This window comes from Lutra lutra, chromosome 18, assembly GCF_902655055.1.
Source record: "Lutra lutra chromosome 18, mLutLut1.2, whole genome shotgun sequence".
Lineage (NCBI taxonomy): Eukaryota > Metazoa > Chordata > Mammalia > Carnivora > Mustelidae > Lutra > Lutra lutra.
Genome location: NC_062295.1, coordinates 16,597,312 through 16,610,842, shown reverse-complemented (window position 1 = coordinate 16,610,842; position 13,531 = coordinate 16,597,312). Strand labels below are relative to the sequence as shown.

The window sequence follows — 13,531 nt, the reverse complement described above, 5'->3', positions numbered from 1 at the left end:
TGGCGAGAATTTTCGCATCTGTGTTCATCAAGGATATTGGTCTGTAGTTCTCTTTTTTGTTGGGATCCTTGTCTGGTTTTGGGATCAAGGTGATGCTGGCCTCATAAAATGAGTTTGGAAGTTTTCCTTCTATTGCTATTTTTTGGAACAGTTTCAGGAGAATAGGAATTAGTTCTTCTTTAAATGTTTGGTAGAATTCCCCCGGGGAAGCCGTCTGGCCCTGGGCTTTTGTTTGTTTGGAGATTTTTGATGACTGTTTCAATCTCCTTACTGGTTATGGGTCTGTTCAGGCTTTCTATTTCTTCCTGGTTCAGTTGTGGTAGTTTATATGTCTCTAGGAATGCATCCATTTCTTCCAGATTGTCAAATTTGTTGGCGTAGAGTTGCTCATAGTATGTTCTTATAATTGTCTGTATTTCTTTGGTGTTCGTTGTGATCTCTCCTCTTTCATTCATGATTTTATTTATTTGGGTCCTTTCTCTTTTCTTTTTGATAAGTCTGGCCAGGGGTTTATCAATCTTATTAATTCTTTCAAAGAACCAGCTCCTAGTTTCGTTGATTTGTTCTATTGTTTTTTTGGTTTCTATTTCATTGATTTCTGCTCTGATCTTTATGATTTCTCTTCTCCTGCTGGGTTTAGGGTTTCTTTCTTGTTCTTTCTCCAGCTCCTTTAGGTGTAGGGTTAGGTTGTGCACCTGAGACCTTTCTTGTTTCTTGAGAAAGGCTTGTACCGCTATATATTTTCCTCTCAGGACTGCCTTTGTTGTGTCCCACAGATTCTGAACCGTTGTGTTTTCATTATCATTTGTTTCCATAAATTTTTTCAATTCTTCTTTAATTTCCTGGTTGACCCATTCATTCTTTAGAAGGATGCTGTTTAGTCTCCATGTATTTGGGTTCTTTCCAAATTTCCTCTTGCGATTGAGTTCTAGCTTTAGAGCATTGTGGTCTGAAAATATGAAGGGAATGATCCCAATCTTTTGATACCGGTTGAGACTTGATTTAGGACCAAGAATGTGATTTATTCTGGAGAATGTTCCATGTGCACTAGAGAAGAATGTGTATTCTGTTGCTTTGGGATGAAATGTTCTGAATATATCTGTGATGTCCATCTGGTCCAGTGTGTCATTTAAGGCCTTGATTTCCTTGTTGATCTTTTGCTTGGATGATCTGTCCATTTCAGTGAGGGGAGTGTTAAAATCCCCTACTATTATTGTATTCTTGTCGATGTGTTTCTTTAATTTTGTTCTTAATTGGTTTATATAGTTGGCTGCTCCCACGTTAGGGGCATAGATATTTAAAATTGTTAGATCTTCTTGTTGGACAGTTCCTTTGAGTATGATATAGTGTCCTTCCTCATCTCTTATTATAGTCTTTGGCTTAAAATCTAATTGATCTGATATAAGGATTGCCACTCCTGCTTTCTTCTGATGTCCATTAGCATGGTAAATTCTTTTCCACCCCCTCACTTTAAACCTGGAGGTGTCTTCGGGTGTAAGATGAGTTTCTTGTAGGCAACATATAGATGGTTTTTGTTTTTTTATCCATTCTGATACCCTGTGTCTTTTGATTGGGGCATTTAGCCCATTAACATTCAGGGTAAGTATTGAGAGATATGAATTTAGTGCCATTGTATTGCCTGTAAGGTGACTGTTATTGTATATTGTCAGATGACAGTATTTTTTAGTAATAAAGTATTTTTAAGTTCAGGTATGAGTTGCTTTTTTAGACATAATGTGACTACTTACTTAACAGACTACAGTATAGTGTAAACATAACTTTTATATGCACTGGGAAATGAAAAAATTCATTTGACTAGCTTTACAGCAGTGGTCTGAAACTGAACCTGTGGTATGCCTGTATTGTTTCATTTATCTATGTGTCTATCCCTCCACCAATACCACACTGTCTTTATAGTTACATTGCAAGTTTAAAAACTGGGAATTTAAAATTGGGAAATTAAAATTTAAAATTGTGACTCCTTTAATTTTATTCTTTTTTTATTTTTTATTTATTTTTTATTTATTTTTTTAAGATTTTATTTATTTATTTGACAGAGAGAGAGATCACAAGTAGGCAGAGAGGCAGGCAGAGAGAGAGGGGAGGAAGCAGGCTCCCTGCGGAGCAGAGAGCCCGACGCGGGGCTCGATCCCAGGACTCTGGGATCAAGACCTGAGCCGAAGGCAGAGGCTCTAACCCGCTGAGCCACCCAGGCGCCCCTATTCTTTTTTTTAAAAAAAAAACACTGCTTTATCTCCACTGAAAAACAATTTTGTGTTACAGAAAACCTTAATTTCTAACCTTTTATACTGGTGTTCAGATTCCTCTTTACATTCTCAATGATCTCCTGTATCACATCAATATTAGAAGGCACATAAGTCAATTCCCACTCTTCAGGATTTTTTAGGAAAGAAGGCAAAGAATTGATGGGCTGAGGAGCATAACTATAAGGTCCAACAACTTTTATAGCAATGTGAGTACGGAATACCAAAATCGTCGCTGGGAACACCAGTGCTGTTAAGACTTCCAATGTTAAAGTAAAGAACTGCCTCCTCTAGAAGAGAAACAAAAAGATGGTGTTAATTAATTTAAGGACACACATTCAATGCAAATGAATAGTTCTATGATATTAAACTCCTGACAGTTCTACTCTGGAACAGCCAAGTACTTCCCAGACTGTCTTGTTGTACCTTTACCTCCATCCCTCCCAACTTTCTTTTTTTTTTTTTAAATAAAGATTTTATTTGACAGAGAAATCACAAGTAGACAGAGAGGCAGGCAGAGAGGAAGAGGGAAGCAGGCCTCCCGCTGAGCAGAGACCACCCCCCACACCAATGCAGGGCTCAATCCAGGACCCTGAGATCATGACCTGAGCCGAAAGCAGAGGCTTAACCCACTGAGCCACCCAGGCGCCCCCTGTTCCCAACTTTCTTATAGGCCATACTATTCTACTGATTAACTCAGTTTTATACATTTGGAAGAGCTACCTTAGAGCTCTGGAACTAATTTTTTCAAAAGTATGTATACACACATACACACACACAACCCTGAACTGCAACAAATGGCCATTTATGAACATTTTATACAGCCTTTACCCACCTTTAAGGTAAAATTTTTCCAGAGGAGGACTGCAAATTGGTTGAATGTCAACAAATCCATTCTCTACAATTCACCTCCAGGGGTAGAGGAAAGTTTTATAATATTAAGTCACCTAATAATGTGAACATCAAGCAAATAACAGAATTACTTCTTTCTCCTAATTTTCTTCTTAATCGGCCTCAAATATTGATAGCAGGAATAATTACATATTGGAAATAAAGTCATCTTGTTTTCGTTTTTATATTTGTTTACTTGATATCTAATGAACTTCTAATACATTTAAAATATAAGATGTGGTTCCATTTCTCCAAATGGTTATGTGCCTGAAGGTATGAGGGCTGCATCCTAATTCTTTCACAGAATGATGGTGTGAATGGTCTCACAATGATATATTTAGCCAATAAAACACATATGTACATGCAATAAGGAAAATATCCATGAATACACTAATATAAATACTTGAAATGCCAAAAAAAACCTAAATCCATGGGACCATAACAAGTGGAAAGATAATTCCTGGCAGACCACCATTGCCAGGGCACTGCATTGACAGGAGACTGCAAAACAAGTTCAGTTTTCCTGTGAAACAGGCCTATTTACTTAGTCTAGAGTTTCAATCTGAGGGACAGACATAAGGTTTCACACTACTAGAGGCTAAGTACGTGGATGTAGGGAATGTAAGCAGGGAGACCACCATTCTTGTGCACTCCTTTGTCCTTGCCAGACCTCAAGAATATCTCACAGAAAGAAGCTTATACAGTCATCTGGAACCTCAATTTTTATACCAAAATTTATCCTCTTGGAGATATAAAACAGATGAATTTTCAGTGAGGAAACAGAAAGATTATCTAAGAAATGCTCCATCAAAGCATAGGGAAATTTTGTCAAACCTTCGATAATCAGATAATTCCAACACTACTTAAGCTTTCAAGAGCACAGAAGTGAGACAACCAAATTATTTTTAGGAAGCAAACCTCACTCCCCCAAAAGAAACAACATAATTCCACTTACATATCAATAAGATATTCTAAATACTACCAAATATAATCCAAGTATTAAAAAAATTACACTATAAGCAAGTGGCATTATTCCAGGGAAAAAAAAGATGGTTCACTATTAGAAAATCTATCATGGAACTCACCATGTTAATATATCTCACATGGAAGAGTCTTATAATTACCTTCTTAAAAAGGCCTCTGACAAAATTTAACTTTTGTTCCTGATTAAAACCACTTAAAAACTAATAGGAATTCATGGATATGTCCTAATACAGTAAAATGTATGCACCACGCTTTAGAAAAAATAATGGTGGCTACTATTCCCACTACAGGTTGACAATGTATTAAGGATTTTAGACAATGTAATCAGACAAAACAAGAGTAAAACTATCTCTACCTGCAGATATAATTACTTGACCCAAGAAAACCAATGTGAAAAACAAAAAATTCAACCTTTTCAAGGACAGAAACATAAAGATTTGAAGGTATACATGCACCGTGATCCTTATAGCAGCATTATCAACAATAGCCAAGTGATGGAGAGAGTCCACATGTCCATCAACTGATGAATGGATAAAGAAGATATGGTATAAATATACAATGGAATATTATTCCATTATCAAAAAGAATGAAATCTTGCTATTTGTAATGACGTGGATAGAACTCCAAAGTATTATGCTAAGTGAAATAAGTCAGTCAGAGAAAGAAAACAGATGAACATATGGGAAGTAGACAGTCGGGGGGAGGAGGGAAATAAACCATAAGAGACTCTTAAAGATAGAGAACAAACTGAGGGTTGATAGAGGGAGGTAGGTGGGAATGGGCTAGAAGGGTGATGGGTATTAAAGAGTACACTTGTGATGACCACTGGGTGTTGCATATAAGTGATGATTCACTGAATCTAGAGTTTCAATCTGAGGGATAGACATAAGGTTTCACACACTTAGAGGCTAAGTACGTGGACCTAGGGAATGTAAGCAGGGAAACCACCAATGAGACCAATATTGCATTATATGTTAACTAAAACTTAAATTTAAAAAAAAATTCAATCTTTAAAAAAAAATTCAATCTTTTGAATTTTCATAGTATATAAAACTTTACTTACTTATAGTGACATATATAACATAAAAACCAGTAACTTTCATAAACACAGAACTTAAAAACAAAAAACTCATTACAAGACATAAAGGGAATACTCTAGTTTGTAATGGCAACAAAGACAAAATAGTTAGAAATAAATGTAATAAAAAATGTGCAAGGTTTATATGAAGAAAACTTTAAAGGCCACTTACAGGGGTGCCTGGGTGACTTATTCGATTAAGCATCTGCCTTCAGCTCAGGACACAATCTCAGGGTCCTGGGACTGAGCCCCACGTCAGTCTGTCTGTCCAGTGGGGAGTCTGCTGCTCCCTCTCACTCTCCCTCTAAGCTCTGTTCTCTCTCTCTCTTTCTTTCTCAAATAAATAAATAAAATCTTTAAAAATAAATAAAGCCCTCCTGTAAAACTCAGAAATAGATTTGAATAGTTAGAAAAATATTCCTTGTTTTCAATAGGATGATCCAAAATCATAAATATGTCATTTTTCTCCAAAGTCCACATATATTTAATGTTATCCCAATGAAAATAATAACCAGTAAGTATCCTTTCATTCTAAAGTTATTTGGAAAGGTAATAAAGAACAGCTAGAAAAATACTGAAAAATAAGATTAATGAGGTGAACTTTAGCTCTACCAGATGCTAAAATATACTATAAAGTCTCTACATTTAAAAATGGGTGATAGCTGGGATGCCTGGGTGGCTCAGTAGGTTAAGCCTCTGCCTTCGGCTCAGGTCATGATCCCAGGGTCCTGGGATCAAGCCCCACATCAGGCTCTTTGCTCAGCAGGGAGCCTGCTTCTCCCTCTCTATCTGCCTGTCTCTCTGCCTACTTCTGCCTTCTTGTGATTTTTCTATCAAATAAATAAATAAATAAATCTTTTAAAAAAATGGGTGGTAGGGGCAACTGGGTAGCTCAGGTGATTAAGCATCTGATGCTTGATCTCAGCTCAGGTCTTGATCTCAAGGTCCTGAGTTTAAGCCCTGCACTGGGCTCCTGTGGAGCCTAGTTTAAAAAAAAAAAAAAAAAAAAAAAAAAAAAAAAAAAAAAAAAAAAGTGGTACTAGTACATTAATTGTAAGCCAGAGAAATGGAACAAAATACAAAGTCTGGAAATAAACCAAAGTACATACAGAAATTCAGGATATGTTGTAGGTAACATTGAATTCACTGGGTAAAAGATGTATTTTTTTTTAAATGTTGCTGGAATAAATGGTCATTTGGAAACAGATAAAACGTGGGAGTGGGAAAAGACTCCAGGAATTAGAATCCACTAGCAATACAAGTTTCATAAAATAACATGTTTAAAAAGTACATTTTGTGCGGTTAACATGAGTAAATTAAAGAAACAAACGACAAACTGAGAAAACTAGCAACTTAAAGGCAAAGGGCTAATCTCTCTAAAATGGAAGGGAGAAGTAAGCACCAAAAAATAGAAAAAAAAAAAAAGTGTGGTATTGGTGAAGAGACAGAAACAGACCAACAACACAGATTAGGGTCTAGAAATACAATCATATATTTATGATCCACATAACTGTGGTCGATTATTTTCTACAAGTTACCAAGGAAATTCAACAGGTAAAGAAAAGACTTCAAAAAATGGTGCTAGGACAACTGGGTATGTGTATGGAAAAAAAAAATGAGCACTGATCTTACCTCATACCACACATAAAAATGAACCCAAAATATATCACAGATCTATATTAAAAGCCTAAAAATTAAAGCTTTCAAAAGAAAACAGGAGAAAATCCTCAAAATCTGGTATGTGAAGATTTCTGACTTAGGACACAAAAGAAAAATAAACTGGACGTAAGTAATACAAAAAAAAACTTTTACTGTTCAAAAGACACTGCTAAGAAAACCAAAAGGCAAGCCAGAAAAAGAAAATACTCACAATACATGTATCTAATAAAGATTTCCTATCTAGAATATACATACAAGTCATACAAAATTACAGAGACATAAAACGGAGCAGTACTCTAAGTATGGGAGGATGTGAGAAAGGGTATAAGAAGAAAGAGCCAGGCACAAAACGTACATCCCACATGATTGCATTCATATGGAATACCTGGAAGAGGCAAAATCCTATCAAGGGTTAGGGTGTCCAGGGTGAGTGGTGGTTGAAAAGAAAGGGGCAGGAGGATATTCTCTGTTGTGATACAAATGGTCTGTGTCTTCACAGAGGTATACATTTTTCAAAACTGATCAAACTGTCACTCAAAACCTGGGCATTCCATATTATGTAAATTTTACTTCAAGTGAAAAAATTTTTAATATCATTATAGCTCCTATATACTAAGCGCGGAGGCTAAAAAAACAACCTTTAGCATTAAGATTGTGACAAGACACCTTTGACAGCCCTATAGTGGGGATAGTGTCATTTTCCTTTGGGTCCCAAACAACATGAAGCCTAGTGCATTGCCCATTATTTATTTAAAGACTGCAATCCTGAAGACTAACCTTATTCAAAACAGCATGGCAGGTCTTTTGTTTACATGACAATGGCATAACATCAATTTATAATTCATACAGTCTTCTAACTGTGCAATTACGCTATTCTTGAATTTTTCATTAGAAGGTAGGTCTTCACATAAGGGTAAATATTACCCCTCAGTGGTAGATAAAAGACACTTAGTAGGTGTCTGCTACATTAACAATAAAGGGGTTTAAAGCAAAACCACAGCATAACAAAGATTCATACAGAAAGGTCATCATTCACCAGAACACTGGAATTAGTAAGATAAAATGTACACAGATAGAATGATTACATAAATAATGGCAATCCTTTCAGTAAAATCCTATTCATCTGTTTCAAAGAGGAGGATAAAAACTCTATTTTCATTGGAGGATAATACATTGTGAAGGGGGAAAAGATGAAAAACATTCTTTTTGATATAAATACTTTTTTGTAAAGATATACATATATATGTTAGTTTATGTAGAGAGAAGAAAAATGGTAGAATATATTCTAATTTGTTGACATTATTTGTCTCTCAAGAGTGAAGTATAGATTAACACATTCCACAATTTGTTATGTCTGTAAGACTTGAGTTCTCTACAATGCACATGTACCATTTTTCTAATCGTTTCTTCAGATGTTGGGGGTTATAAATCTGTGAAGAACTACCTGATGTACTGACTGACCCAAGAACTTCTTTCTCTTGCTCTTATAGTGGGTAATATTTCAAAATATTAACTGTAAGTTTCCAACTTCATACAATTTTAGTGTCCCATCCCCCATTCAAAAAAAAATTTTTTTTCCGGTCTCAAACAGAGAGAGGAACACCTGAGCCTAAAAGGACAAAATCTGGTTCTTTCCAATTATCCTTTCTAGGGTAACACAAATGATTTGAAATTATGCACAAAGAGGAAAAGCAAAGCTTCTTAATATCTCTGTCATCCCACCTTCTTCACTATCCCGGGGAACAGATCTGGGAGAATCTTCAGGCAGAGGAGGTCTGACTCCACACAGCCAGGTTAGGAACCAGTTCATCTATAATAATCTGGCTTTAAATACTAAATGCACACCCACTCCTGTCCACCCCAAACTTGGATGCAACCCTGGGGTGGGAAGGAAAGGAGGAGGAAGTTGAAGGCACATGAAGCTGGTGTGTCTAAAAAGTTTTAAGGCAACCTACTGATGTGTGGTCTCTAAAAAAACAATTAAATGGAGTTACTGAAAATTAAGCCATTATATTCCTTATAGTCCTAAATTCTTAGAATGAGACATATACTCACTATACTTCATTTTCATTTCTGAAAAGCATTGAGCTGTTCTGAATGAAACACAGCAGCTTTCTTAATTCTGCTAAAACAAAAGTATCTTTCCTTTTAAATCTTCTGCCTACTTTGCATAAAATGAGGTGACCAAGATGGCTTGGATGTTCCTCTGAACTGGATTAATACCATATAGACGACGATCCCTGGCGGAGGGTCCTGACCACCCTTTTCTCTGGGTGTCTGCTTTAGAAAACCTTTAATTATACATCCTTTCTCTGTCTAAAACATATGCAACTCTTTTAACAAGCCTCTTACCTGTTTTACCATCCCCAAACTCACTCTCTGAAGGACCTGGGAGTCATCCTTTGAAATGTAATCTTGACAGAAGACGGCACCCCATTCCCGTCTCTGTAGGAGTGTAGGAGCTAGCTTCTAACAGGCACCAATAGAAAACACACATGGCCTAATCACAGAGAACCACAGGAACAAACTTCAAGAAGTTACTCAATGTGTTCTACTGGTCAACCTTAGTTCAGTGCAATTTCCACTTCGGCAGAGGAGAACTAAGACACTTGAGCTTCCTGCAGCACTTCCATACCCTTCCTCTACTTATGGAACATTTACTAGGTTCTATCAGTTGAAATATTCAAATTACCCTCAGAGATGGGTACAAGTGGTATCCAGTTTCTTTTAGACGATGATACCTAATTTCCATTATTGGGTCATTGCTATAATCCGAATGTCTGTGTCTTCCCCTTCTCCCCAAATTGGTATGTTGAAATCCTAACCCCAGTGTGATGGTATCACCATCAGGGACACGTGGCGTATGATTAGGTCATGAGGATGGAGCCCTGATGAATGGCATTAGTGCCCTTATGACACAGGCCCCAAGAGCTCCCTTGGAAGGAAGATGCCTGTCTGAAACAGAAAGCAGCCTCTCACCACACACTGAAGCTGCATGGAGCTTTGATCAGAGACTTCCCAGTTTCCAGAACTGTCAGAAGTACATTGGCTGTGTTCAAGTCACCCAGCCTGCAGTATTCTGTTACAGCAGCTCCAGATGACTGGGACAGTCACGCAGCAAATAAATTTGGATTCCCCAGGCCTGGACCCACAACATGTGCCTCCAGAGCCCTGACTTTCAAATACTTGGCACAGCCAAAATACCAATTTGTTTAATTTGCTCTGGTTAGCTTCTCTGTGTGTTTCAGGGTCCAGAGAAATGGCTTTCACTTCCTGTGCTTGTTTTGGTGGTTTTTTTTTTTGGGGGGGGGGGGACACTTTCTCCCCCCTGGGAAGCCCTGGATGCACTCTCCAATGCAGGGGAAACTGGAGAGGGAAAGGATGGGGATGAGGTCCAGGGAGGGACAAGCAAAACTGGGTAAAGAGTCCACACTGGGTGTGGCGGCCCCTGACATTCGACAGTGAGGTATAGGTAATATTATGTATATTACACACAAGGGGATTTGGGTATCATTTTGGAGAGGAGTCGAGAGGGTTGTGCAGGGTTCCAGTGTATTTGGGGGTTTGGGGTGTTATGTGCTGTTCACACTTTCGGGCTCTGCGCTCAGAGTGTGGCTGGCAGGTCTGCCTCCAGGGCAGTCCGGGGAGCACCTTCCGCCTCCCCGGGGGAATCTGGGGAGAAGACAGAGGGGTAGGGAGGTCCCACACTCACCGCTCAGGCCTCGAAACCGCCAAGGCCACACCTCCACCTCACAAGGACTCGCGTCTCCAGCGCCGAGCCTCCTCGCAACGCCTACCCCAACTGCCTGACCACGGGCTGCTTGAGCGCGTCCCACCGCCTTCCTCGCGCATGCGCGCACTCGCCCAGTCCCCACCCCGCCCCTGACTACCTGCAGCCCTTGCGCCCTCCGGCTTCACCACATCTCCAGCCAGCGTCTCCCTCTCCCACAGGCGCACCGGACCCTCCCCGGGACCCCTCAGAGCGTGAGGCCTCACTAAACTCTTACTTCGCACGCTGCCCCAGGCTCCAGGCCCATGAGGGCCCTACCTTGGGCCCTTTTGCTTGCTCCCAGGCGCTTCGCCTCTACACACCACTGGACGACCCAACCATCCTTCCCTCTGTCGCTGACTCCCCTCTCCCTCCTGTATCACGGTCACCCAGTAGCCGGTGGCAGGAAGTGGGAGGAGATTCAGTGGCCGCCGCCCTCCAAGGTTGTGGGCATCAACAGAAAACTTGCGGAGGTGCAGGCACAGGGGCCCGCAAGCCCGCTCCCGGGGCCCCTCAAAGCCCAGACGCGGAGCTACCCGATCTAAGGCGCGCCGCCACTCGCCTCGCCCGGGTGGCATGCGCCGCCTTTGCCTGTGGGCGCTCCGCGCGTGGAGACACCCCCCCCCCCTACTGCGTCCTCTGCATGCCCTGCCCAGACCCACCAACCACTCAGTGGGCCTCAGCCCCCCACCTTTCTCATGCTGCTCCAAGGCGTTGATGGCCGCTTCTCTTGGCGCATCCTCCCCGCCAACAGGCATCTCCACTGTAGCTTGATGGTTGGAAGCCCAAGTTCTGAACTCAGGGCAAATCTCTTCCCTACTAGACCCGGTATCGGGTCCCGGCCTCTCAGCGCTAAATGGAGCTGGGCTCTTGAACGATCAGGTTAAGCTTTGTCAGGAGCGGGTGCTGGAGGGACCCTGCAGGACCAAGGGCTGCTGTTCCAGGTTCAGGTGTTTTCTCTGATTCTTCTTGCTATCACCTTGCGGCTGTCAGCAGCAGGTGTGGAGGACATTTCGCAGCCTTCACCCTACAGGCCCAACCCTCATTAACAGTGGATACTCAGTGACTCTCGCAGGTGCCCCTTCTTACTACCAGCCCGTCAACAACCACAGAAAAGTTCCCTGCTTGCTAGGTCCAGCCAGTTCCCTGTTGGCCGGCCTAGGCAGCCTGTACTCCACCGGGACACTTCCTGCTTGCTCAGCAGGTGTGGAAAAGCCTTGACCCAAGGCCAAGGAACTTTCCACCAACTTCACCTTCTCCAAGAAGGTCTGCATCCCAGCCTTGAGGAGTCTTCTTCCAAGTTTGTTTCTTCCTTGTGTCTTTTCCCTCAGCCATAGTGTATTCTTTTTTTCTTTTTTATTTAAGATTTTATTTATTTATTTATTTGACAGACAGAGATCACAAACAGGCAGAGAGAGGAGGAAGCAGGCTTCCCGCTGAGCAGAGAGCCAGATGTTGGGCTGGATCCCAAGACCCTGGGACCGTGACCCCAACGGAAGGCAGAGGCTTTAACCCACTGAGCCACCCAGGTGCCCCGCCATAGTGTATTCTTTAGCATTCTTGGAACTCTACTAAGCACTTGGAAGCACTGCATCATTTAATCCTACTATAAACCTCTGAAGTAGCTATAAGGAGGTATAGAGAAAGAGAACTCCCTGTTCAAATTGCTGTGTGGTTTCCAGGCTCTTAATGGGTACATAGGGATATTCCTGCTTGCTTGCTGGGTGACCCTGGCTGAATCCTTCGCCCCTCTGTGTCTCCCATGTACAGTGAGGATAATAATAGCTGCACTACTTACTTCAGAGGTTTGTAGTAGGATTAAATGATGCAAAGCATGCAAAGTGCTTAGTAGAGGAACTGGCCTACAATTTTTTGTTTCTTGCTGGAAGAGGTGGATAGGGAGGATAGGGAGGGACAGTGAAAGAGAGTCCCACATTAAAGGAATATTAGAAAGAGTCATTATTGAGTCCAGCTGTGAGACCAGATGCAAGTAATAACTTAATCAAATGAGTTCCCTCTCCCCTTTTAAAGGTGGCAAGCCTTGTAAACAAATTTTGCAATTACTGAAATCACTGGTAATGTATGGCATGTATGGGAGTGGAACCCATAAAGAGTTATACCTAAAAACAATAAAACACAGAATAGCTTCTGGGTATTATTTTATTACTCACAAAATCCAAATGAGAATATAGAAACCTTAAACAAACCATCTCAAAATAGCTTCATGGACTCCTTCTGTCTGCAACTGGACAACAGTCATCCCTATTCATCTTGCTCATCTGCCCATGAATCTTGAGAGTGATTAGAGTTCTCATGTGGCTTATGGGGGACTCCATGTGCCCAAACAAGATTTGAGGAAGAGCTCTCTGTCTCCCTCTCCACTTCATTTCTTCTTCTTTCCCTCTTAATCAGAAGTGGGATGAGAATAGGGAAGAAAACACACTATTTTTAGAGAACTGTTTTACTTTCTGTTCTTGGCACTCTAAATGTCTTGGTACAAAGATTCTTTTACAAATGAAAAATCTTGGTTTGAGTTTTGGAAATAACAACCCAACTTACCCTACCCCTTAAACTCTGATATTGATTTTAATTAGATCCTTTTTGGTATAAAATTATGTGTGTAGTCATGGGAAAGATGATCGGATACAGGCTTAATGCTCCTCTTAGCCATCACTCGAGTACTGACCCATAATCCTCATGTTCTTTAAGCTGTCCCACTTGACAGCACTGCCATTTCTGGATGTTTCTGTTTAAACATTCAGAATGCTCAGGAATAGGTCCTCTCCCTACCCTGATTAATGGCACTCTTTTATATTTCTAGAAAAATGAACAGGAATTTCGACAAATGTCTTTAGATTTGCACGTGCTGTATGCAAAGGCCACTCA

The 13,531-nt window shown here is 40.5% G+C and overlaps 2 protein-coding genes across 3 annotated transcripts in view; both read right to left on the bottom strand.

Annotated features, from left to right (window-relative positions):
- The window catches only part of LOC125090549 (phospholipid-transporting ATPase ABCA3-like), a 196,657-nt gene extending 185,930 nt beyond the window's left edge, over positions 1-10,727 (bottom strand). Inside the window, exons 1-3 of the mRNA XM_047713324.1 lie at positions 10,589-10,727; positions 3,100-3,211; positions 2,302-2,554 (exon numbers count right to left, since the gene is read on the bottom strand). Coding sequence (XP_047569280.1) covers positions 2,302-2,554; positions 3,100-3,159 — 313 coding nt within the window. The 5' untranslated portion in view covers positions 3,160-3,211; positions 10,589-10,727. The remainder of the gene's footprint in view (positions 1-2,301; positions 2,555-3,099; positions 3,212-10,588) is intronic.
- A 2,071-nt stretch (positions 10,728-12,798) lies between these two features.
- LOC125090540 (phospholipid-transporting ATPase ABCA3-like) overlaps positions 12,799-13,531 on the bottom strand; it is a 127,559-nt gene continuing 126,826 nt past the window's right edge. For both annotated transcript variants that reach the window (XM_047713302.1, XM_047713303.1), the window contains exon 32: positions 12,799-13,048. In XM_047713302.1, the coding sequence (XP_047569258.1) occupies positions 13,029-13,048 (20 nt within the window). In that variant the 3' untranslated portion in view covers positions 12,799-13,028. The remainder of the gene's footprint in view (positions 13,049-13,531) is intronic.